A 27,958-nucleotide genomic window follows, 5' to 3' on the forward strand; every position below is an offset into this window, starting at 1 on the left:
GCCCAGTTCGTACCTTAAGCTATTTCCCTATTTATAAAACAAGCTATTTTACTATAGTTTTTCTTCCCCCTTCTCTTTTGCTGATGCATAGCGATGTGCAAGATCCCTGCAAAGCCCCCATGTGAGCAATTTAAAAAGGCTGACTATGGCCATTACCATGTACACAAATACTATTGTAGACCAATTATTGTTATCATACTATTATTAAAATTAAAAATATGCCAAAAACTTCAATATTTTGGCCCCCAGTGGCTACAAACATGGCCCAACAGGGCCATTTCACTGGCTGGATAAACAACAAATTAATAATAATGCTTCTCTAACCCGCTGACAAACACTTGTTTGTAGTGCAGGCTGCTGTTTGAGAAACATTATTATATGAAGTGTTTATTCACAACGGAGAATGAATACACTCAGTGTTACTGTAACCTGTTTATTAAACTATGACACATCAATTTCTAGTTTATCTCGTGCACAAGTGGAAATCTTGGCCCAGGGGAAGTGTCATGTCAAATCCTCAAAACGTCCCACACATCCTCTGCTGAGAAATTCCATGAAATTATGTCCTGGTGATTTAATATATCATTCTGTGTGCCTTAGTGTGGATGGATAAACAGAAACAATGTGAAAATGAGTAATAGGGTCAAATGCTTCACTAGGGTCAACTGTAGTCTACATTACTATCACCCGTTCTTACCGTGTACTTCATCTGGAAGGTTTGGACCAGGTTGAGGTCAACGAACATGCGGATGGTACCCCACGTAGTTTCCGTGTCCGACAGGTCGAAGTCGCTGAAGCTGAAGTCCATGAGACGCAGTGACTGGGCAGACGGTATTGTGGCTACCTTTAAAACACGCGCAACAAACATTTGTGAACTTCAAAAGCCAGTAAGGGTCCTTTATCACATCACCTTTTAGGAAATAATAACAAAACCAACGAATAAATAAAGCAACAGGTAAGGTGTAATGTTTTGATAAGATAAGAGAATGCACTGTCAATAATGAGAAACGTTTGGGTCTTCTCTTTCTCTCATTGTACAAAAATCATTCCAAAATATCTTGCTTATGGGCGTTGCCATCTTGCGCTGATGACGTAATTTGAAGCTAGAGTGCACAGCAGTCGTGAGGTGGAGCCTCAATGTGGAGGTCCAACTCGAACAATCACAAATCAGTCTCTGCTGTAAATCATGACATTTCCCCCTAACTGAAACCAAACTTGAAGACATGAAGACTTGAACAAACATGTTATACTAACCAAAATAACACAGTCTTGGTCAGGGTGCATGACCTGTATTACAGCCAGCCACCAGGGGGCAATCAAGATATTGTGGTCTCACTTTCGGGGAGCTATTGTGTCTAAAGTCTATTATTCACACCATTTATCCAATCAGAGGAAGTCTAATCATGACAAATCACCATCATTCATTCAGATTAAATACTAGTTATCACACGGTTATAATTTTTCAAATTCTTAATTTACTACAAAAGTGACATCTAATCCTTAACTGCCAAATAACAGGGTTTTTGGTTCACGGTGTATCACTCGTACTGTACGTGGCGGTCTCTTGGGCAGAATATTACCCTCCCCGTAAAAAAATCAAGCCTGTGTCCTAGATACCAAGTGCTGCGTCCTCCCAGTAGCACCCAAGGGAGGCCACTTAAGCAGGTTATGCTGTTTGTTCAGCCACTTCTCCACAGGAGGAGAACAGAGCTCGACCTGTGGAGAGGGTCACATGGTTCCTTCTTGAGGAAGCATGCCCGCTCCGATTGGCTCCTATTTGGAGAGCTGCCTCAGTGAGCAGTCAGCAAATCGGTGACATACATGCAAATTAGCGAATTAACTGAATCATCACCCAGACTGGCAGCAGGGAGGTACTTGAGTGTTTCACATGTTATTGTGTAGAAAGCCAATTGAGTTTCTTAAAAAAGGATCTGGGCATTACCATAAATATGTAAACTAATGGCCACATACACACACAAATATATATGTACAAAAGCTGCATCTCACAGACATACACACACAAGTGAGCGTGTGTTGATAATAATTCCATCATACATCCAGCACATTACACCCAGGCATCATCCTTCTCCGGCATCAAAGAGAGGTGTGAACATGTCTCACATGGAAACTCTCCTGTCATGAGCCGCACGTGTGAAATTGAAAAATGTCCCAACCCTATTCTCTGGGCACTGTCCAGGGTTTTATGTGTGAAAACTGATTAAAAGACAAACATTCTGAAGCCTCTACCTTCATCTCTGAACAATCCTTGTACAAGTGGACACAGCTGAAATCTGTGTTTAAGCGCCGACACATAAGTTTAAGCGCCATTGTCTTAAACTTATGTGTCGGGTGATTTTGTCGGACGAAGCCATGGCGGTAAAAGAAAAGTGTTATCAGAGCCCAGCATCAGCTTGGAAATGGGTTTAAATCTGACCACTGGACACGTCCTGCCTGCAGGATATTGAAGGATGACATGAACCCTTGAGCTGTGCACAAAGCTGGGACATCTCATCTCACCCGTGGTCAGAATCTTGATACCTGCAGTGGTGTTGGAGATTCTGTCCCACTTGGCCAAGTGTTTGCTCAGTAACTCTGTTTGTGTTCAAACCTATTCTCTGTAAATTGTTTCTTGACCATTAATTAACCCCTTGATGCCTGAATTAATTTCCAATTATATCAAAAAATATATATTTGTGTTTTTTGGCCTGTCATACAGATGCTAAATTAATTGGAGATTGTTATTTTCAATATACCATATATAATAGATATAAATTTAGGTATGAGGCAAATTAGCGACATTAGGCATAGTGGGGCATTACCTTAATTTAACACATTTTCCAGTCTCTGGTATGTAGATTGATGCTGCTTTTGCTTGAAATTGAATAACAACATATTTTTCTTTACAATCACTGCTGTTCCAAATTCAGCTTTATACCTCAAAATAACTTTGCTGCGCCGTCCCAAGGGGCTAGTATGTATTTTCCACTCCGACCACTAGATGGCGGCAGAGTGCTTCAAATACCTTCCTTGGTATGTGTAGTATTTGCACCATCAGGCACATTCGTCACCTCGACGACATGAAGAATTTTTCCTGGGATGGAAGGACTTGTTGTCGGCTGCATTTGGAATAGCCTTTGGATTGGGACACGCTAGTCACACCGCTTTGACGCAATCTGTCCCTGAATTACAACTCAGCTCATGTGTGAATGAGCCGTGGGGGCGGTGTGGCCTAGGGGGTGGAGTGGTCGCTCTCCAACAAGAAGGTTGCCGGTTCAAACCCCACTCTTCCCCATCTGCATGCCGAAGTGTCCTTGGCAAGATACTGAACACCTTAAATGGCCCTTTATTAACGTTGAGTGTACTAATTGTAAGTCGCTTTGGACAAAAGCGTCAGCCAAATGACATGTAATGTAATGAATCTAAAGTTGTGTGCTTTATTGGGACTTGGCTATATTAAAGTACCATATATCTGAGCAAAGGCCCAAACAGATCTGAGACAGACACAAGGCAGAATACCCTTTCCAGCCATATACCAGGTGTGATAGGTTTTACATGCTTACATGCAAAAAGTAAGAAGACACTGTTTTAAGTGCGGAGGAGTCAAACCTGTAGAGATGTCTGAACGCAATTATATGATGAATCATTTGAAGAGCTAAAATAAACCTTCATTATGAACTATTTCTCTGCTTGGCAGCCGCAGCATCACAGGGCTGGTGCCTCTGTGTTATTATCACGACCGCTCCTCGGCCAGCTGCACCTCCTTTTAGAACTACACAGCAAAGTGTTTTTGCCTGAAGAGGCTTTGAAAGTGAAACAAAAAAACACCTACGAAAGGGGGGCCTCTACACCCCGAGAACAAATTCAGCATTGTCTGGTGTCTCTTTGAAACCCTGCACACGTCATCAGTGAAATATGTCACGAGTGTCGTTTTTATCCTCAACACAAACCAACACAGTTTCGCTGGATTTTTAAACCACGGCAACAGCAGCAAATAAAAATCTGGTCGCGCAATATCTTTGAAAAAATCAACGTGACCTATTTCTGGATTTCGGAAACACTTTTCCTTCTGAATAGTTATTGTGCTGTCTGACATTTCTTTTGGTTTCCTGCTTTATATTCTAAAAAAGTGCAGTTTTTCTTCTAAAGTGTTGCACCACAAATTTTTTACCTCTAATAGAACGTCATAAAAACCATTATGACAAGACATATTTAAAAAAATCTAACATCTCACACTTTGTCGAATAATAAGTGACTAACAACGAACATGGATAATTCAAGTCAACCACAGTCCATTGTAGAAGGTCATTATAGATTTTGCATTATGTTAGCATTTTTTGCAAAAAAATTTACTTGTCAAGGCCACAGACATATAGTGTTGCTATAATGATGCTGATTCAGCGGAGTGGTGTTCTGTTACATGACTGCTTCCTCTGACCCTGAAGAACAAGCCTTTGTGTGCGTGTGTGTGTGTGTGTGTGACTTCATTCACTCACCTTGGTTTCTATTGTTTAATTAATGAATTTTTATTTACCGCTGTTACCTGCAGTTCCCGCGACTCTTCCTCTGTGGCGGAGGCGTGATACGACAGAACCTGCAACATACACATAAAAACAGACGAGGTCAGCACCTTACTGTAGACTTCTCTACAGATCAACTTTCTTCTTTGTGGTGACCTTCAGGTTGTATGACAGAGTAGCAAGACCACTTGAATGGAGAAAAGTTGCAATAATACCACAGTTAAGTCGTAATATTATGAAAATAAAGAGATATATCTGTAAGTTAGAAGCATTGCACAATAACTACTGAATTCTTCTCCATGAAATTTCATGGAAGGATGTTATATGGGCCAGAGAAGAACTCACTTTCTTTAAATGATCGATGTGTACAATTTAGTGACATCTAGTGGTGAAGTTGCATGTTGCAGCTGAATACCCCTCACCTCGCCCTACCCTTCCAAACATGATAGGTGGATGCTGGGGTGTTGCAGCGATACTGACACAGGGCAGCAGAAGGAGAGATGGGAAATCTTGGCAGCTTAAATAGTCCTACTTAAATTGGTCGGGTGTGTAAGACAGGGGATTGTGTTGAGACATGTGTGACACAACTATATCTATTCACTAAGTTTATCACATATACAGTTTGAATTGTAAAATAATGTATCCTCAAAGGAGATGCGGTATAGATGATGGATGTATGGTAATGGTAAATGGGTTTGTATTTATATAGCGCTTTTCTAGTCTTGATGACCACTCAAAGCGCTTTACACTACAGTTTCACATTCACCCAATCACACACATATTCATACAGTGCATCTATCCAAGCACTTTGTTATTCTATGGGGGCCATTCAGGGTTCAGCATCTTGCCCAAGGACACTTCGGCATGCAGATTGATCAGACTGGGGATCGAACCGCCCACCTTCAGGTTGGAGGACGACCACTCTACCCCTCAGCCACAGCCGCCCATGGATGAAGACAGTTTCTAAATCAACCTGTTGTGATGGGGAATGTTCTCCATTTCGCCCACTAACAGTAATGATGCATAAATACCAATATAGCACGATATCACACTGCCTGTCATTTTAATAGACTTTCAGAACTTTCCACAGGGAGGCTGCCGAGTGATCAAAGACCCCCCACCGTGGCAGTGATCTCGGTGCCTCAGATTTGGTCTTAAAAGTACATTTTGGCCCAGTTTCTTCAAAGCTACCTTTGTTGCTATTGCGATGTCTTGTGACGAGAACGTATATTCTATGGGTGGGTGTGTTCTCTGATCATTTGCTTTACCAGAGTAAAATGATCATTAAAAGACTGTTTCTGAATCACTTGAGGCAATCCTCTGTATTCTAACTGGTTAGCACGGACCTGCCGATTCAGATGCGCTGTCCAGCTGTTCAATCTCTCCAGTTGTGTAGGCGACCATCTCTCATCAAAGTCAGGATGGAAAGAGACAGGACAACGCCTCTGACCAGTGCGAGCGAATTGAACTGGGAAAAGCGGCGGAGGAGGCGGGTGTCAGCTGCAGCCGAGAGTAGACGACCCCCCGACACCCTGAAGCTGACAGCTCCGGACATACTGGGAAAAGGTACAGTGTATGGTGTGTATGCATTTGTGTGACTGGGAGGGAGGGCGCATGCAAAATGAGCACAGGGGGTGTTGATAGTGGATGGTGATCTTGTGTGTGTGTGTGTGTGTGTGCGCGTGTGTGTGTGTGTGGGGGGGCTTGGTCATAATGAATTTTTGCCCGTCACACACAGTGAGACAAGGAAGTGTCAAGGAGCAGCAAAAAACAATCAGTCTGCCTCTCCTCATCACTGTCAGTCACACGCCCACAAATAGCTCCATCAGAGATGCTCACACACACACACGCTGTATTATTCTATTCTTGTCAGGACCCTCACTACATCAATTGGGGACAGCTACATGTCTAAAACTTTGCCTTGGATAATAACCCTGACCTTAAAGCCCAGTCTGAAAGAGGTTCTAACTGTCGAGGTGTCAAATTCAATCGTGTTCCAAACAAAGTTCTGAACAAGAAATTCAACAACAGCATAAAAAAGGAAATATTATAGTTTATCGGTTGAGTTCGTATACAGTTGCAAGACTACAACAACCTGGATACAGTATTTTATTACTTGTTATCTCTGACTTACTACTTTTCTGTCTACATTAAACTTCAGTCATAAACAGCCTGTGAGGAGACACTGTGCTGACGTAGGAGCAATCAAATGAAAATATATTTGACGTAAACTGCAAAATATAAGATTTAAAATACAATGTGTTTTATTCTTAAACAAAATGTTGCTGAGAAGTGAACATTAAAAACTAATAAGATGAAAATGTGCTCATACTGAAAAATTCAACATATTGCAGATTTTTGGTTCAATCACAGGAAACAAAACTTTAGGTTAGGTCCTTGTGGATCTGTCCAAGTCTTTCATAACATTTTGTTAACTAGGTTGATTAACTTTCCATTCTGCTTACATCTGATTCCACATCGTAACTCTATGATAGAGTTCCAAGGGATTTTCCCACTTTCATTTACCCCACACATTAATGACACAGACTGTAGTGAAAGAAAATATGGAAAGCGTTCCTATTCTTCCACCACTTGATTGGTCGTGGGAACATGTAAGTTAGATCCACAACCCCCCTCCCCGTTTTCACAGGCAGTCTGTCCCTTCTGGCCTAAAATAAAAGGTCAATCTTGAGAGGTTATTGATGTATGTATGTCATGTTTTTTCTACTTTTCTGAATAAGGACAGTTTGGTTGGAGAAGAAGCTCTTTTCATCCAAATGCTGATAAAACTGTGATTACACAAGAAATCGGCAAACGGTTCCCTTAATAGGACATGACATGATATCATAAAATAGGATAATCTCGAATCTATTATAAAACAAGGGTGATTTGAACCTTTGTAATAATGGTCGGTGTCGGGCCTGGTTCTCTTTTCAGTTGAGGTAAATAAAGACTCTCTAGTCTCTATTTGAGAATGGAGGATTTTAGTGAGACAAACTCAGCAAAGCCATATGTGCAGTTCACTGTACGATGATTTTTGGAAGTAATGTATAGTGTGTGTGTGTGTGTGTGTGTGATTGTGTGGCTGTGTGTGTGTGTGTGTGTCTTTGTGTCTTTGTGTCTGTGTGTGTGCGTGCTTGATGCTGACCTCTAGTGTGACCTCCTGCTTCGCCATGGCTCTCTCCACGGTCTCGTACATCTGTGTGTTCTGGATGCCGAGACCACAGAAAATGGCGAATGCCTCCAGGAACTGCTCGTCGTTCCTGTTGAAGGCCCTGACGCTGCCCGACGCTTCATCCATCTTGTTCGCCAACTGACATACACCTACACAGACACAGGAGAACATGCGTCAGTCCCATCTAGTTGACCTGTCCTGGTCCACTATTCATAGGCTTCGTGGGACCGGAGATCCAAATAAAGCCAGTGGTATGTAAATCTTGAGCCATGTAGTATTTTTAGCTGTAAGCTGTACACATTGCCAAGAAGGTGGAACGAGTCCGGGGATATACGTGACTTTCCATGACATGAATTGATTTGTAAATGTTTACAAATGTGCCAGATTTGGGCAAACATCCAGAGCACAAGGAATTTGTTTCAGAAAGGCTGAGGCTGAGGCAGAGGGGAAATAAAAGCAATAATCTAAGTTTATGGTGAGTTCCGGGCTCTGTCTGGGGCGGCGCTGGACACCAACACACAGAACACGGCTGGCTAGCTTGCAGCGACGGTAAAGTCTGAGCACTGCAGGATGTTCTTGTGGCCGAGTTTAAAAAATAAATAAAAGAAACTGGTGATACAGCATTTGGGTTGTAGCTACAACTGAATGTGCACGAACATTAAAACTTTGCATTATATTCAAAGTAAAAACTTTTAACATTCAACAAAAAGTTGAACAATGAGCTGCCTGAACTTGTGTGAGCTGAAGGTTTGTAGTGTCCTCTAAATGACTGGTTACATAATCCTTCAGTTAGATACAATTACCACTTTTTCTGCGACCTGGACTCAAAACCTGTGCCAAATAAGGACATGGCTGAGAATATTGCCTCTCTAATGCCAGTAACGTATTCACAAAGCAAGACATTAGCGAATCTGAATGAATGTGTTGTGAGTGAAAGGCGAGGGACATGTCATTGTGATGAAGATGTTTTGATCTTGCTCGTCGACTGGGACTCTTCAGGGCTGGAGGAGAGGCTACGAGGACCTGCTTTGTCTGATCACCGAGGGACATCCGCGGTCATTAGTCAGCTAATGGAGTTAATTATGCAGACGATAATTACTGTGATGGATGGAGTGGCAGGACCATTCATGAACAGATAATGGAAGTGGTAATGCTGTGCTGGCTTAAAGTGTTCGCAGGCCTAGGATTTAAGACGGTTAATAATCAATGCATTAAAAAGTAAATGCGTGACCACGACGGTCTGAGGACACGGATCTGGGATCAGTGATTGGCAGGGCTCAGTGCTCTCTGTTGGATACAGCGTGTGTTTCTACTATAAATTATATTGTCTCTGACAATGCGAAAAATAATGTGATCTCATTTCATTGACCTTATGGCTAACCATATGCTAAAACGTACAAGTGTTCCTTGAGGACCAGGTGCAACATATGTGTGTCCCTTTAAGTCTGCGTGCAACAACATAAGTGTGGTTCTTCCTGTAGAGCTGCATGTGACATTGTTATATGATGTTGTCATGGCCCATGACCAATAAAATGCATTGTGATTTGCTCAAATTCATGTGGGGAAGGTGAAACAAGGAGTTCAGACAACAGTTGACGACCTGAGTGGGGGGAATGCCACTGGGGAAAAGTTGGAGCAGCTACAAGGGTTAGATTATCAAGCCAGCATAGCCAACACTAAATCCATGTTTGCGTTTCAAGGATGGAGAAGAAGATTTCTGCGATGAAGGGCCTCTACAGGGTCACTAAAACATTCATTTCTCAGCCGCTGAAGCAGATAGAAACGTGGAATATAAACCGTCTGAGAGACAAAACCTTTGGCTTTAATGGTAAACCACCTCATTCTCAGTGGTGGAGAAATCAAGGTTATAGTGAATGTTTTTTTCAGAAAACCCTCAGTTTTTTAAAGAGTGGTAAGGTCTTTGATTGCTTGATCATCTTGAGGATAAAAAAAATTAAGATTGAAGCCCAGGTTTAGCATTTTGAAGGGTGCTCCACTAGAGAGAGAGAGAGAGAAAGAGAGAGGGAGAGAGAGGGAGAGAGAGAGAGAGAGAGAGAGAGAGAGAGAGAGAGGGGGAGAGAGAGATCTCGTACCTATGACTTTGTCCTTCTTGGCATTCCTGATGGGAGTGCAGAGCAAACTCTTTATCTGGTTGCTGTTGTGATTTGGGTTTTCACTCTGTCAGAGGACAAGAGGGTTAATTACTCAACGTGGGAAAAGGAGAAACAAAAAAATGAAACGAAAAAAAGGAGAGAGTACTGACCGTCCAGGGGAAGCGTTGGTCCTTGGTGACGTCGACGATGTTGAGTGGCTGCATTGTGTTTTGGACGTACTGGGCGTACATGTAGTTGATCTGACTGACATCACAGTCCCTGAGGAGAAACACATAAAACACAAACAGCTTGTCTCACTAACCATGAATAATAAAGTGAAAACACCATGGTCACCTGGATTCATCTCTTCAGCCCTGCAGGACTTGTTGGCTCCTCATGTTTCGAGATCCCACTCAGAACCAAAGCTGCCGATCAAGGAAAAAACTCAGGACGACCCACTCAACCCCCTTAATTCCTGTTGTATCTAGTCTCATTCTAAATGATGAAATTATACATGATTAAATTGTTAAGTGTAAAAATTTATTCTAAACAATTTACTTAAAGACACTTGGAAGATCGACGTTGACTATTCCCTAATAAAACTTTACCCAGCTGCTCTTTGGCTTCAATGTCTCAACCATCACAACCCTAAAACTGCTTTTCCCTTCAGCTCTGGACAAACAGCAGGAGATTGAAAAAAAGCCCCTGCTGGTAAAGGAGTGAACTGCAGCCTGCGAGGCGCAGCCGAGTCCCCCCCCCCAGGTCAGACAGCTGCAGCCGTCAATCAAGTCTGTCAGTTCTTAATAAGCCGGTTTATTATCTTTACCTGCTCCAAGTGCAGCCACAGAGTCTGCTATAATACTGCATGATAAACGATAGAAAATGGATATGTAAACATCATATGAGGTTATGGCAAATGCCAGTGGATTTTGGCTTGAGCGCTGCGGTGGGAAGGGGTGTGTGTGTGTGTGTGTGTGTGTGTTTGTGTGTGTGTGTGTGCGAAAAAGAACGAGGGAATATGGGTGTGTTAATAGATTACAGAAAGAATGATAGATAAGAAACATGTGTTAAAGTGGGGGGGAGATTATTGTTTCTAAATACATGTGATCGCTGCATTGACCTGACAGCTGTAGTTCCATATGAGGAACCTACAATCGCATGCAGTGCGTTATTACATTAAGTAACGGCACAATGACCAAATACCACATTAAGTAATAAAATTCAACAATACAATGGTTTATTAATGATACGACTCTGAAGGGAGAGTTTCTGGATTACTAGTACCACATTTAATTTACTTTGGCAGATGATACTGCTGTGCTTTTATATTTTCAGTGCAGGACTTTTACTTGTAATGCAGTATTATTACGTCTGCTTTTACTTTCTCTGGTCCTATATACTTTTTTAACATCCAGCCCTAAGCAGGAGTTTCATTTTGGATGACTTTAGGGCTTCAGGCTAATTATAACATTGTGTTCTGTCCAGACTTGCCTCCACTTACGCACACACACACACACACACACACACACACACACACACACACACACATACGTTTCAGATGGAAACGCTGCACCGTTTGTGCACTTGTGCTCGAGCTTAATCACCCAAACACACTAAACTCCACATTTCCTAAATTAGGCCACAGAGCAGCTGCCGGCATCACCACGTCATCTTCATGGCAGCTCTACGCTATTTACCTTCAATTCACTACAATCAAACCCTGAATCCATAAAAATGTAATTGCCCCCGCTTTGTTAGGGTTAAACAAAAAAACTGTCAGCTCCTGCGAGCCGGATCCACATCGGTTCAGCTCGACTGAACTCCCTGCTTCGGTGAAACAGACGCTGTGTCGTTGGGAATCCGCAGCCTCGGGTTAATGTCACTATAAAAAGCCTCCTGCGGTTCCAGCCGGGTCAAAGCTAACATCCTGCAGGGCCCCTCCCCTCTTGTGTTGGCCCAGTTGGAGCTGCCTGGTTTTACAGTATCACAGCCCTCCCAGAGCAGATCCAGCGCACACACACACACACACAGTGGTATTTAAAGAGTTATTAGATCTAAACAGGGGACACGCAGCCATGAGAGAAGGCTGTAAAAAATTACACACTATAGAGGACGAGACAAGATAAGACATCTGGGTTGTGTCACGCCTGACAGTGATGGGACTTTCACAACTGCCTATTTTCCCTTTTTCTTGGTCCCTCACACAGACACATACACACACACACACACACACACACACACACCTAACAGCTTTAATGTGGAGAAAATCCACTCACTGTGTTTCTGTACTGTTTAGTCCTTGGAAAACTGCGTCGAGTCTCCTTTTCAAAGCAGAAACCTCACGAGATCTGACAGCTCCATCTGTTTCTCCAGTAAAAAGAGGGTCACAAACTGGGCTTTCCATCAGCCACTATTGACTTTATGTCTCTTAGCAGTATCTCTGCCAGGAGAAGGTATTAGGGAGAAAAAAAATAGCCAATAAAAGGCTGATAGAAAGTATTGCTTGTGACCCTCTTCTCCGTACAGTGTGTAAGACAGAGAAAATATCAGTATTCCCTGTGAGTTTTTTTTGGCTTTAAAAGGCCTGACAGACTTTTCCTTTTTGACTTTAAAGGATAAGGTCCTTACTATCGACAACTTCCATGAATGTTTTAATGTGCCTCTCAAGACTTTTGGGTTTGCCCACCGTGTCTGTGGCTCTCAATCAGGCTGAGTTGTTCCTTGTAAAAGAGGTCTATTCTAATCTCTAATGGTTCACACGTTTATTGTTTCATCTACGACAGTTCGGCAGAGTACCTTTTAACATGTGTTTGCTTTAACAGGAGTAGATGTGGTGTAAGATGTATTTTCATTAATACATGTTTGCTGCACTAGTGACTGTTTATGGTCAGTGTGTGTGCTGCTACGTCATTATAAAGGACATTACATACCGTATAAGAAAAGTGAGCATTGTAGTATAATATATATTATCTACGCCCCCCCCCCCCCTGTTAATAGGCTTTTTTTAGGTAGTAGATTTAGCTCTTTCAGGGTTAAAGACAGAGGATCTTGCACCTTTAAAGCCTTATGAGACAAATCAGATTGGGAATACAAATAAAATGAGATTCTTCAACTCTTCAATAACTATGTTATCGGTTCAAATCTGTTCAGGTGGACCACAGTACAAATATGTAGTTTCCATGTAAGGATAGGTTCATATAAAGTATGTGGCAAACACACAAATAGACATGCACACTGTCAGACACAAACACGTGTACACACACACACAGCAATGATCCAATTCTGCTGCTTGGGTTGAGATTGAATTTTAGAGGCCGCATAGCAACTGGGGAGGCAAGCCCACCCGTCTCTAGGGTGGGGAGGGTGGGGATTTCTATCTCATTGCGTCTTAAATCAGATTACCGCTTATTCACTACCCCTGGCTGGAGCACGGGTTGATGTCAGGAAGCTGTAGACTCCCCCGATCCTTTTCCCTCATCCAGACATTCTACCCATCCAGCTTGTGAATCCTCGAGTCACTCAGTTTCCTCTGTCTCATGATCTCAACCTCTCCTCGGTTTCTTAATGTCAGCTCTTTCCTCTCCAAACAACTATATATTATCTATATCATGTCGAGAGAAATTCAAATGACCCACAGCTTCTTGCGCTCCATTTCCCCAGTAAATTCAGTTTGGTGAACCGAGCATTTGCATCCGCTAGCCTCAGCAGCATTAGCAGACAGTTTGGAACTCCCTCACTAACATGCCAGTCATTTTCTTTTTTTGAACCGGAGCCACGGTTTGACTGTTGCCTGCAAGTCGGAGGGAGCAGGCGGAAAAAGCTTTTCTGAGGACATCTCGGTCTAGAGGGTGACAGATGTTTAGCTGAGTGCTGTAATCTGTCTTCAAGGTAGCCGACAGCCAAAGGAAAAGTGCAACGGGGGTATTATAGAGGAAGAATAGTACCTCCTGACTGAATGTTGAGTGCAAATATCTTTGTAAGGCTGAGGTGGAGCCTCATAGTGAAGCCCATTAGAGGGCCTGGCATATAAAAGACTGAAAAGACAAGACATACTGTACAAGGACAGGTAATATGAACAGACTTTCATTTTTTAACAGACTAGATCTCATTCGTTGTAATCAAAAAAAAGTTTTACCAAAGGCAACTTATATAGCTGTCACAATGCAATAATGTTGACCTCTAACCTACTTTGTCTGCATGAGGGACAATTGATAGACCATCTTGGAAAGGACCTGGACCGTCTGAAAGATAATAAAAGGCCCCACTTCATCGTGATAAATAGATTGTGATAAAGGAGCTGTCAAATTGACCCAAAATGTGGCCTGTATCAAGCCTAAAGTGTCCAGCTAATGAAAACAAGAGCTCGGAGCTGGAAGCCCAGATCAAATGTCTGGGAATTTGGCAGGTGAATGAGGCGGATTACCTCAAAAAGATCCTGAAGGGGCCGCAAATCAGCTAAGCACACATATGAGCATTGGACTGAGCTGCTCGGTCTTGTCCTTTTTCTTTCAATTCAAAGTGACTGAATGGGTCCAATAAGACTTCAATTGCTGCCACAACATTGCCTTACATCTCTTTTTTTTTTTTCCTGTTTCTCCTTCTATGTGATGATAATGAATCCTTGTGAGAGTGCCCATTTCACAAACGTCATCTGAGTGGCTCTGGGGGAGAGGAGAAGGCTAGTCTGCATATCCAAGGAAACATTAGCACTAATAGCCGGTGGAAAAATTTGGGAGTGCGCCTCAAGTTAAATCTACAATTCAATAACGGCGGTTGAGTTGAGGCTGATCACCTTACCTTTTGGGAGCATCTAGGACTTCACCCAGCTCCTCGTACTCCATGTGAAAGACACTAGAGAAGGAGTTCTGCAAAGAGAATAGAAGTATGTTTTTTTTCATGATATTGCAGACACAGATGTTGGTAGAGCTTGATGGGGGTGCTTACTAATTGTCATTTGGAACATGAATACATCAAAGCAGGGTGTACAGACTTCTGTCTAGTGTTGTCTCCGAGAAAGTTCTTCCATGCTTTACTTTAGGCCCACCCTGCGTGTTTCCTGGTTATATCAACGTCCCCCATTCCCTTCAATTAATCTGCTACAACTTAATACAACATTCAAGTATCCTAGGTTAAGCAGTGATACTGTGCACAATGCCTAAAATACATCTCCCTGCATGAAAAAAGGGATGCTGATCTATTACTTATCAAGCCTTCCCAGGAAGAGAGTTTATTTCGACATTCCAATGCTCCTTTCGCCTCGTCCCCCCTTATAGGGATTTGTTTTCTCTCAACCTGCACTTCCAACCCTTCACAAAGGATCCTTTTTCCATTTTTAAGAGGTGGGGACAGGATGTTAAAGATAGACAAGGCTTTTTCGTTTTGGAAAAATTAGCCCCCCTACCCTTGCGTGCACATACACACTGTCATTCTGTGGCATCAGTTCCCCCTGATCTATCTAGGTGGGGGTAATAAAGCAGTTTTAAACAGAAAAAAGGACCCGGCAATGTTATGACATTTATTGGGGTCTCTGGCGACGGGGAAGGTTTATAACAGGATGACACAGGATAATGGATTTTTTTTCCCTGTCTGAAGGAATATTGAAATAAATCAAACCTGACCTCTCAAATTCTTCGGAAGGATCAGTCAAAGCTTTATTTCCTTTCATTGGGTTTTGATGTTCAGTTATCAGAGACCTTCCCTTTAACTGTCTGCTCATGTTATGGTGTGCTTTATGTTTGATTTATTAATGGTGAAAAGGTAAATGGTCTGTATTTGTATATGTCACAATTTTTTTTATTTTTTGTTGCTTTTTTCCCTCAAAGTGACGTCTTACAGTCATATTCGTAAGTGCAGGACGTAGCATGACATTGTTAAACTATTACAGATAGATTTTAACCATACTAAAATACCCCAGCAAATATTTGATTGACCCACTTGGGACATCCTCCAGCGACCATGAAGTTCATCAAAGGATGGGGAATCGGCATAAAATTGGTAGAGACATCCAGAAACTAAATCAAGCTAACTTTGATGGTGCCTTGACTAGAACTACTAAAATGCCGACATTTGTGGGTTGGAGAGAAATGTTTCGACATATGTATGGGTTTACACAAAATTTGGTAAAATAATCATTCAGTCAAAATGTATATTTGTCCATGAATTCGGTTTATGTCCAAATGCTTGAGGAAGTGGCCAGGTGGACATAAGTTGATCCCACAATAAAGTAGTTTGACTCTGTGAAGCATCTGAACAGTCACATTTTGTGGTAAGCATGTAATACACTAAAATTTGCTTCTATCTAAAAGGAAACTATAACCTCATAGAATTGCTAGTATGGTGTTAAACATGACCAAGTTTTTTTTGTAGCTTCCCCCTGAAGCTAACCAACCTTTCAGTTTCATGAATGTAACCAAACAGAAGTGGCAGATTAGCAAGGAAACCAGAAGCATCATGTCAGTCATATGGGTGGTTTTGGAAGGCAGTGAAAAAGTGCCTGTGTTGTAGTTTAGGCAAGACAGCTTGTGGGAAAGACAGGGAGAAATAAAGGGAGAATTGAAAACTGCAGGTTGTTTAATCTGTGGAGATTGGTACAACATGCACACACACTCAAACACACTCTCATACACACACAGCCTAATATGTTTCAGGCGACCTGTAGCCAACTCCAGATTTATTTCTGCTGGGGAGAGTTAAACAGCACATAAGAACAAAACACTCCTTGCGGGGCCAGATGTCCGACCCTATCACATATCATTCACACACATAAACACAAAACACACATTGCCTTGCACGCATACCGTACAAATGCTACCACAGTCAAACATAGTGTATTATGCACATATGCAAACACAATGTGTTCACACAAGCATTCATAAAGAATATGCTAATAACGTCACATGTATGTCACACAGAAATGCAAGTGTGCTACACACACACCATACACATGATTGCACAAGCAAAACACATACACACACACATACACGCATGCACCACACTATGTCTAAACAGATGCCACACACTGCAGTAAAATGAAGTGAGACAGCACAGGCCAACAGCTTAAAAACTCCTGTGTTATTGTTGGTACAGTGGATGTCAAAGACAAGCACGGCCATTTACTACATTTCCTACAGGAAAGGTTACTTTCAAATCAACAGACCTGTGGGTCTAACTTGAGAAGCTACAGACATTTAGTACTGACACTTGTATACAAAGGACCGTCTTGTAGATAAGACCAGTAAAAGTCCTAAATCTCAGAGTAAATGTTTAGTAAGGAAAGAGAGAGAGAAAATAGAGTGCGGCATTAAAGAATGGGAGAAAGCTTGTCTGCCAAAAAAGTCATAAGTGGGACACAAATACACACTTATGACTTATGTAAAAAGTGGGTTGCAGCTTATAACATAGAATAGAATACAGCATTGTCACTCATAACAGAGTCTTCAAAGTATTTTCTCATTGCAGTGCAGCAAGGCAGTATATAAATTCTACTTGTTTTGATGAATCCAAATCTGTCAGATTTCTGCCTCTGTCATATTGTGATGGGGGTGAATTAAGTTGAATTGAAATTAATTTCAGGAGTCACGGTGTTGAGACATTGAGGTTGAAAACAATCCTGGATCCGCCCCCTGATCCATAGCTATAAACATACAGATACATATGTTGTTATTAGCATGCTAATACTAATCATCAATCACACGAAGTAGAGCTGAGGCTTTTAGTCTCTTAATTTTAAAGATAAGGGTTGTATGGACAGGAAAACCTGCTGTTATAATGGCACTAGATGGGCACACTAAAATCTGTTCCATCTAATCCTGAGAAGAACATGTCTGTAACAAAGGGATATTCCACAATAAAACCCCAAATATCAACATCACAGTGGGGCTTAAGTGAGGGAATCACCACAGGTAGTGGGATTCATCCGCTGGGAACCATGTTTGTCTGAACCAATTTCATTTCAGTCCTTTCAAGGCAACAATAGCTGTTGAGATATCGTATTTCAGTCTGGACCCAGTCAGTGAACGATCAATTGATAAAAAGGCTAACATTACAATCCCAAAAGCTGCTATACCATGGCAAAAATGATAGGTAATAAAAGCTAGATTTTGACACAAGGAGCCTCTTTAAGACAAGGCTTCAACATGGGGCTAGTTAGTAACCCTAACCCTAGCCCCTCAAGGGCATATGTCTCCTTTGCATACTTGGTAATCCACTTTTATATAAACTCCTCTCAGTGAAGTCTGTGGATTATTAAAACTAATCTGAAAAGTCTTTCTGGAAAGGAACATTGTTGATCCAACATTCATCTCAATTGTATTTGGGAAGGAGACTGGCTTTGCTACACAGCAATCACTTGACTTCCTTGCTCTCATTGAGACCTGGATTACACCGGACAACACATCCACACCAGCTGCCCACTCCACTGCCTTTTCCTTCATCCCACACACCTGGACCCACTGGTAGGGTTGGCGGTACAGGTTTACTCATTTCACACAAATGGAGTTTTTCTCTCTACCCGCTTCCAATCTTTACCCCAACATCTTTTGAATTTCACGCTGTGACTGTTACTCAACCGGTACAACTAACTATTGTTGTCCTCTACCGTCTACCAGGTTCTTTGGGAGATTTTCTGGAGGAATTAGACGTCCTCCTGTCAAACTTCCCAGAAAATGGCCCTGCACTTATCCTTCTGGGTGACTTTAACATCCAGACAGACAAGTTATCTGATCTTTTACTTTTACTGTCTTCTTTCGCTCTCTCACTCAGTCCTTCCCCTCCTACTCACAAAGCCGGTAACCACCTGGACTATATTTTCACCAGAAACTGCTCAACATCTAACCTCACTGTAACCCCACTTCATGTCTCCGACCACTTCTTAATCTCTTACTCTCTCCGATTATCTCAAACTGACAACCTTAACACATCAACAGAGTCTGTACCTGTCCGTCGCAACATTCGTTCCCTCTCTCCTTCCTCTCTAGCCTCCTCTGTTCTATCAGCCCTCCCTTCCACTGACTCTTTCTCACTCATTCATCCTAACTCTGCCACTGACATTCTCCTTTCTACTCTGTCCTCCTCTCTTGACTCTCTCTGTCCTCTTACGTCACGACAGGTCCGCAAGTCCTTCCCAGCTCCGTGGTTGTCTGACTCGGTGCGTGCCGTCAGAGCCACTATGCGAGCATCAGAAAGGAAATGGTGGAAATCTAAACACCTGGACGACCTGCTAGCTTACCAGTATCTTCTCTCCTCTTTTTCTGCCTCTATTTCCACAGCCAAAAGCCCTTTTTACCAAACTGCAATTCCAGCCTCATTTTCTAACCCCAAAAAACTCTTCTCCGTCTTTTCCAACCTCCTCAACCCTCCCAGTCCCCCTCCTCATTCCTCTCTTCTACCAAGCCACTTTGTCAACTACTTTACAAAAAAGATAGATGACATACGCTCTTCATTTTCTGATCCTCCTTCTATAACCACACTTCCAACAACTTCATCTTCATCCCCTTCGCTCTCCTCTTTCACCCCCCTGTCTCCCAATCAAGTTCTGACCTTGGTTACCTCCGCCCGCCCGACCACCTGCCCCCTTGACCCCATCCCTTCTCACATTCTCCAGTCTATTGCCCCTGACCTTCTTCCTTTTCTTACCCATCTAATCAACACTTCCCTGTCAACTGGCTGTTTCCCTAATTCTCTGAAGGAGTAAAGAGTAAATCCTCTCCTGAAGAAACCCACCCTCGACCCGTCTGAAGTAAATAACTACAGACCTGTCTCTCTCCTTCCCTTGGTTTCCAGAATTCTTGAGCGTGCTATCTTTAATCAACTTTCCTCCTATCTTAACCACAATAATCTTCTTGACCCTCACCAGTCTGGTTTCAAGGCAGGTCACTCAACTGAGACTGCCCTCCTTGCTGTCTCAGGGCAGCTTCACACTGCTAGAGCAGCCTCTCTCTCCTCTGTCCTCATCCTTCTAGACCTCTCTGCTGCATTTGACACAGTGAACCACCAGATCCTCATTTCCTCCCTTCAGGACCTCGGTGTCTCAGGCTCTGCTCTCTCCCTGCTCGCTTCCTACCTCAATGAACGCACTTATAGGGTAACTTGGAGAGGATCTGTGTCTGAACCTTGTCCCCTCACTACTGGGGTCCCTCAAGGTTCTGTCCTTGGTCCTCTTCTCTTCTCTTTGTACACCAACTCCCTCGGCTCTGTCATTCACTCACACGGCTTTTCCTACCATAGCTATGCCGATGACACCCAACTAATCCTGTCTTTTCCCCGATCAGAAACACAGGTAGCAGCACAAATCACTGCCTGTCTGATCAACATCTCGCTGTGGATGTCTCAACACCACCTGAAGATTAACCTTGACAAGACTGAACTACTTTTCCTTCCAGGGAAAGACTCTCCCATCCACGACCTGACTATTAACTTTGACAACTCTGTGTTAACCCCCACTCAGACGGCTAGGAACCTGGGCGTAACACTCGACAGCCAACTCTCCCTTACTGCCAACATTACTGCAACAACACAGTGCTGTAGATTCATGCTGTACAACATCAGGAGAATACGCCCCCTTCTCACTCAGAAGGCGCTGCTAGTTCTGGTCCAGACTCTGGTCATCTCACGTCTAGATTACTGTAACTCCCTCCTGGCAGGTCTACCTGCTACTGCCATCCGACCTTTGCAGCTCATCCAGAATGCAGCAGCTCGACTGGTTTTTAACCAATCTAAATTCACTCACACTTCTCCTCTCCTCCGCTCCCTTCACTGGTTACCAGTGGCTGCTCGCATCCGGTTCAAAACACTAGTACTTGCGTACCATGCTGTGAACGGATCCGGTCCTGTCTACATCCAGGACATGGTCAAACGTTACACCCCACCCCGTTCACTCCGCTCTGCTTCGGCTAATCGGCTCGTTGCTCCCTCACTGCGAGCTAAACACTCATCAAAAAAACAACTGTTTGCCGTCCTGGCTCCTAAATGGTGGAATGAGCTCCCCATTGACATCCGGACATCAGAAAGTTTACACATCTTCTGCCGAAAACTAAAAACATACCTCTTCCGACTTTACCTTGAATAAAAAAAAAAAAAAAAAAAACTAACAACTTTTGAAACTAACACTTTAGTAGCACTTAAATGGCACTTACTAATAGCACTTTGTAGTTTTGCTTTATTTTGAAGAAATTGTACTTTCTTGATTCTTGTCGTCCTTGGTATGTACTCTCGGGTTTGAATGCACTTATTGTAAGTCGCTTTGGATAAAAGCGTCAGCTAAATGAAATGTAATGTAATGTAATGAGACTAAAATGTGCAACTCAAAACATGGACATCTGAAACCAAAGCCATCTGTGTGAGCATTTGATTGGCGTCTCAGTTGTTAAAACCTTGTTGTGTAACTTGTGTTTCTTAGCCTGGACAATGTTTACACCAAGAGCCTACATCTCAATTGGGCTAACCCCCTAATAATACAAAACAGGGGAAGTCAAACCCCACTGTTTGCGAAACCAATATTTACACTAACTTGTAATCAGCACAGTGGAATGAATACCAAAACTGAGCTCTTGTTGGGATTGGTGATGAGGCTTGAAACGCCAAAGCCAAGTTCAGTGTATGTAAGTGCAGATACATTTGATGCCTGTTTATCGGAAAAAAATAAAACTTCTGCCTTAGAGGAAAAGAAATGCTGCATGTTGGGTTCTCTGCTGAAGAAAGGCCGGATAATGTTTAACAAAAAAAGGGTTTGTCCCTGAACATTAAACCAGTCTGACCACATAGCATTGGCTGCCCAGCACCCACACATCGGCTGCTAAATGTGCAATTATGTGCAATGAAGTTGTCACTTTATGGCATCAGTGCTGATAATGACATAACATTGACTACCAGTGTTTATAGTGACTTGACAGTAAGAACACCAGGGCCGTAAGATGCATCATGTTTTTGTTGAAAGGTTAATTGTTGTGGGTAATAAATTTGCTAAAGTGTTAGTGAGACTATTGCAAAGAATGGCTTGTTGTTACGTTCAAACATGGTGTGTGTGTGTGTGTGTGTGTGTGTGTGTTTGTCAGAAGTATAAACTGCAAGTGCTTTAGTATTCCATGCAAGTTTTCTCCAACTTTTACCAACAAATGACAACTGTCTGCATCAATAAAAAACTATTTCACAGACAAATGGCAAATGGTCTATACTGAAATAGCACTTTTCTATTCTTGATGGCTTCTCATAGCGCTTTACATCTCAGTATGAGCTTTTATCTTGCTGAAGGATACTGGGGAATGTGGTACACTGTGATCGAACCGCAGACCTGGTGATTAGTGGACACTCCGCTCTACTCCTGAGCCACAGCCACCCCGACAGTATTCTTGTTTTCCTACATTAATCCATGAAACCTAGGCCTACACAAGGCGATGCTGGGCATTAGCCTGTACATTTCACCAGTCACTCGAAGCTACTCAGTTAAGTGAGAGGCATAGAGAGGTGTACCTGTCGGGGGGAAGCCTGAATGCTGCACTCCAATAATGTTGACTCTCTGCGTCAGAAAGTAACTTTAATCTAGGGTCTGAATTCGAATCACTTAATCTTTGAGTACAAGTCACAATTGGAAATTCCCTGAAGGTGGAGTTGAGATATCAGGTTCAAAAGGTCAATAACAGGTTTTGTGAGGCCACTGTGACCTTGAACTTTGACCTTAAAATGCTAATCAGGTCACGTTTTAGCCAGATGTTATGAGATTGCCTATAGATGTTCCTGATATATTCATAAGTACGTGAGGTCAATGTGACCTTGACCTTTGGCCATCGCTTCATCTTTGAGTCCGGAGTGAACATTTGTAGCAAATTTGCAAGAATTCCCTCGAGATATTCCTGAAAAATTATCATGACAAGTTCCAAAATGGGTTTGCAAGGTCAAAACAACCATTAATTTCTTAATAATTTCTCGAGATATTTATCTAAGAGAATGGGACAGACAACCAGAAAGCTGTCATAAGCCCGGAGGCATAATTGCCAGCAAATATTTATAGATTTAGAGTCATTATATTTCATCAATGACTTTGATGTTTCAATTACTCCCATGCAAATCTCACCATATAAAACCTCTCCGGATAATACAGCGGTTTGAGTGCAATACTCAATTAGACGTCTCCTTTGCCACGCAAGTATATTTTGTTCTGATTACAATTCATTAAATCAGCACCTTATTATACCATCTGTAAGATTTTGTGTTAATACACTCCTTAGGCGCTCAGTGACGTTGTTAAACATTAATGGGTTTCTTTTTCTTAATTAACCAGATGTTGTATTCATTTAGCAGCTGCTTCTTCTCTGTTCGGGCGTTTTGTTCTCTTCGGGAGGTAAAACATTTCTGAAGCACACATCTCCGGCCTCATCGTAACCGAGACCAACTGAGAAGAAGTAAACAACCGAGACAGTTTCCCCTGAAGCGACTCTGCAGAGACCAGGGGCTTCACGGCCAAGAAAAGTCAAAGAGAATGTAACAAAAACTGAATCAGGGGGTTCTGTGATTAGCCGCTCTAACCAAGAGCACCAAGTGGAACCTGCTGTTCTCTGGGAGGGCAGTCTCACCGCATGTGCTGCATTAGCGCTGTAATTTTCTCCATTCCAAAATTGCCCCTGAATCACCACCTTCCTTCTATAGAGCTACTGTTTGTGGTCCAAAATCATGGCAGAGCTCTTGCTGCTGTCGTCTGCGGTGGTCAGGATGATGCTGCCGTCATCCTGACCACCGAGCACTCTTCACAAATACAGCAAGCAGTGGCAAAGGATGGGCAGGGAGAGGCTTTCGTCCCTTCTGACCCACGCTTTGATGAAGTGGGACTTTAAAATATATTTTTATGTCAGTATTAAATTTTGAAAAGTCTGGGACCATAAAAACCCTTACTAATAACAAAAGAATCCTAATTCACTTGCATTTACCACTTTCACAAGCAATTAAGCCAATACATAATTCCAGTGGTGAGTTGACATCATCCACTGATAAAGTCTGTTGGATGTAGATGAAATAAACATAGTCCATTTACTGGTTATTAACATGGACCACTTGGACAACTGAGCCGACTCAAGGTCAGTCAAGTCGCCCTTTTTTGTTGATGAAATCGGAGAGGGGTTGAAAGCTCATGAAAAAGAGAGAGATGAAATAGTATTGTCAGACTACCATTGCCAAGCCCTAATAAAAGCATGTTCTCTAAGAGCTTGGCGATGGTTTTTATTTAACTTAATCTGACTTAAGTAAGGCCTAGCATGGGCTGTCGAGTTGTCGTCCAAACTCTTCCACAGACTAACATCAAGTCCAATATACCTTTTTCCATTTCTTTCCAGAAATCACTTACTTTGTTAACATGGACACCAATATTCTGATATAACCCAATGAAGCCAATAGTTTGAATAACACGCTGCCACCAAAACAGTAATGTCTGATTATCTTTGTTGCTGTCACACTAGGAATAAGCAATACTCAAATTAAGACCTCTGGAATATGATGTGCCTAGGGCCATTATGTCCACATATATACCAATTAATCCCAATATAATAGCCAAGAGGGAGATTTCACAGCTTTGTGTAACATCAACACACAGCAGTTACCAACAGCTTGATGACACATGCTCTGGGAGTAAACAAGACGGAAAAATAAAAAGGAGTAGAATCTTTTCTTTGCAAAATTAGAAAGAAAAATGCAATATACAGGTGTAATATTCCGATCTTAGCTGCATTATGTACACAGGCATAGATCCTAATCGATGCCAACGCTGGAAAAGCCAGAGGCAAAAATGGTAAAATGACCCAACGCAGGCCTCCAGGCAAGGGAGGGAGGGAGGAGATCCTGGATGCTAAAACTTGCAAGTTTCCCTTAAATTACAGTACAAACATAATTTAGGACAAAATGTAAATGCACCTCCTATACTCACTCATATGGAAAAGCACAGAGCACTGTAAGGCAGAAGAAGGCCCTTTCATTCATTCCCTGATGTTTACAATGTGTAGATAAAAATAATGGTAAAGTGAGCTTCACAATGGGTTTCTGTGCAGCTGGGAGTTGATATTTAGATGCCTCACACCTCCAGAGAACGTGGGAGTACTATAGCCATGCTCGTACATCAATCTCCCTCAGACAGTGTGTGACAGCTAATTTGCTCCGTTCTTCCAGTGTGCTTGTTTTCTGTGCACGCGAGATGTGTCAGTGTGCGTTTTTCAGCCAATGGATGCCCCTGAGGAGGACAAGCCAAAGCAAATGTCAATGCCCAAAGAGGACGAATGCTGTGTGTGTGTATGTGTGTGTGTTTGTGCGTGTGTGAGTCAGAAGTATAAACCGCATACACACAGTCTGCGACGGCTCCCTCTGCTTTGTTTATAAAACGTCTTGATTTCCAGAAGAGAAACTCTGCATCTCCACTCGTCCTCAGAAGTGTCTCATGCGTCCCTCTGAAATAAGTCATCTAGTTGGCAGAAGCTGCTTTTCATTTCCTGCCAGTAAACTTTTCACCCAGTGAAATAAAAACAGCTTCACGTTGTCTTTCTCTTCTGTGGCGAAGACATCTTCAACAGCTGTTATTTTGAATCAGCTGTTCTTTAACCCCCTTAATGACTCATCACATGATCAGCTGCAAAATACATCAGTCTGGTACAAAATATTTGGGCTGTTCTCAACTGTTTTAACAATTTGCTCAATAGACTGTGAAAATCTTTGTTGCATTAGTTTTCTTGCAAACTGAATTGAAGATAAAATGTGTCTCTTTTCTACATTAAAGTGTCTAAAAAGCTACGCGCTTCCCAAATGGTTCAAACCATTTTCAAACTTAGAGTTTAACTTAATTTTTACCCAGTACCTGAATCATTCCATTTGGTCACCTGCATATGCTGAAGATGATCAATAACTGTATATAAAGATTTCATTTGGAGCGAGTCTGCGCAGAAGTGATTGTGGTGTGGAATCGCAGGATCTAGGTCCCACCAGGCACACACACTCGACCAATCACGAATCAATCTCAGCTGTCAATCACAACACTTTACCCAAATCTAAAGCATCAAATAGCTTATTTAGTCTAAACTTACAGTGAAAGCACTAGGACATACACCAGTCGGATGAGAACTACCTCAAACGACAGGAACCATGTGAGGTGTATGCCCTTTACAACAGTTATCCACAAGGGGGTCCTCCAGACAATTTGGCTACACTTTCAGGAGCTGTCATGTCGTCCATCTTTATATACAGACTACGGTAGAGATTCATTTACCTGCACTCATATATACACATACACGTCTTTTTAATGTGGGAGGCGGTGGACTAGTGGCAGAAACTTGGACTATGGGCAGAAAAGGTCTCTGGTTCGTCGCTGGTTCAACTCCACGGAGAAACAACAAAAAGACAAACCTGGATTGATCTGTCCATAAATCCAAGAGGATTCTCCCTACCCTGTCTAGTGCCCCTGAGCAAGGCACCTTACTCCCCCAACATCTGCTCCCCGTGCGCCGTACATGGCTGCTCACTGCTCTGTGTGTCCTGCACCAGATGGGTCAAAAGCAGAGATTAAATTTCCTACAATTGCATGATTGTGCCTGTGCATGTCTGTGCATGTGTTTGGGATGAATAAATGTATCTTAAGTATCACAGAGTTTGCCTTCGTTTTGGCCCTTTGAAAACCCATAATGTCAAACTCAAGCTTAGACTTATATAACTACAGTATGAGAGAGAGAGGGAAAGAGAGAGAGAGAGACTGCTGCAGTAGAAGCTCACTCTCCCTTCAGCCTCCAGGGTCTTCACCTGTCAGTGGCTGTTTTTAATTCAACTTTAAGCCACATTTTTCTATTATATTTTCATTTGACACAGATGAAGGATTTTAGTCATCAGACATCTGGATCTGTCAGTCACACAGCGTCAGTAAGCGGGTCTGTAACATGAAGCACCTTGAATGAGTGTTTTTCGCTGGGTTTAATCAGTACGTCTGCTTGGTTTGGAGACTAGAAGATGAAAACTTCCTGAATGATGAATGCTGCGGTACAACAACCCCTGATGATCCCACGCTACCTCAGAACCTCCCTGAACACTGTCTTTTGGTGTTGTTTGGATTGAGAGAACCCTAGCAGCAGAAAAGCCAGACTGTGCCTTTCAATAGGCTTATTGAAATGTTTCCATTTTCATTTCCAAACTACGGGCAGGGCAATTGGATTAATGGAGTTTAAAATGTTTTTTGCACAATGTGTCAAATATTGTTCTCATACAAATCTTAGCGGCTGTGGCTCAGGAGGTAGAGCGGGTTGTCCACTAACCAGAGTTGGTTTGATACCAACTCCTGCATTCTGAAGTGACCCTGGGCAAGATACCAAACCCCCTGATGGCTGTGATGACAGTGTACGAGTGATGTATGATAGAGAAACTGCTACACATAGATGCACTGTATTAATGTGTGTGTGTGTGTGTGTGAGTGGGACAAAACTGTAAGCTATTTATACATAAGCTATTTTGGTGACAGATGAGAAAACGTTGTCGACACCAAGAAAGTTTTACAAGAAAGTAAAATGTGTATTTTCCAGTCAAGCAGCCAGTGGACCCTGAGCCTTTAAAGACCATCTGTAAATGACTGATATACAGTTTATTGACCTACAGTGGCAAATTGTATGATAGTACACCCACACTGTATGCAAATTCCTACACAAGCGAACAAAAACACACCCTGTGTAGTCAAAACTCGATGGGGCTGCTTTGTTTATGTTCCTTCACATCATCATCATCATTCACTTCCTTCACACTGTCTCATTTCAATTCACACCAGTCAGTGCATTTGTCATTTTTCCCATTTTGGTCTTGACGACTGATTCTCTCGTGGCTCTGGGCAGAGTGTGAGCGCATGAAGAGTGTTCATCACTTTGTCTTAGTTTCTGCCACTGAATCATCAATTATTCAACATTGTATATAAACATACAGGCTTATTGTCAGTTCACATTTTCTCTAAAATCCTGTCCTGTTCATTATATAGTTCACTACCATACATTTGGCCACCAACAGGGTCCAGATACAGAAAGAGCAGTTTATCTTTTGCCCTCAGACAAAAATAAAACGTGAATAGCGCATTCATTACTTTTTTATTTTTAGAATTACCTTTCATCTTGATAGCATTCTGTAACTGCCTCATTTTTTTGTAGTTTATTACTATAGGCCTGTAAAAAAAACTCCCTCAC

The 27,958-nt window shown here is 42.3% G+C and overlaps 1 protein-coding gene across 2 annotated transcripts in view; it reads right to left on the reverse strand.

The window, feature by feature from the left end:
* Nucleotides 1-27,958, reverse strand: part of pde5ab (phosphodiesterase 5A, cGMP-specific, b) — a 58,511-nt gene that overhangs the window by 14,780 nt on the left and 15,773 nt on the right. The window contains exons 8-13 of one of the 2 annotated variants that reach the window (XM_062384083.1): nucleotides 14,583-14,650; nucleotides 9,956-10,064; nucleotides 9,786-9,870; nucleotides 7,666-7,841; nucleotides 4,541-4,591; nucleotides 698-844 (exon numbers count right to left, since the gene is read on the reverse strand). In XM_062384083.1, coding sequence (XP_062240067.1) covers nucleotides 698-844; nucleotides 4,541-4,591; nucleotides 7,666-7,841; nucleotides 9,786-9,870; nucleotides 9,956-10,064; nucleotides 14,583-14,650 — 636 coding nt within the window. Of the gene's footprint in view, nucleotides 1-697; nucleotides 845-4,531; nucleotides 4,592-7,665; nucleotides 7,842-9,785; nucleotides 9,871-9,955; nucleotides 10,065-14,582; nucleotides 14,651-27,958 lie in introns of both variants that reach the window. The other variant, XM_062384082.1, reaches the window with a different exon arrangement.

Source organism: Platichthys flesus, chromosome 24, assembly GCF_949316205.1.
Source record: "Platichthys flesus chromosome 24, fPlaFle2.1, whole genome shotgun sequence".
NCBI classification, from domain to species: domain Eukaryota; kingdom Metazoa; phylum Chordata; class Actinopteri; order Pleuronectiformes; family Pleuronectidae; genus Platichthys; species Platichthys flesus.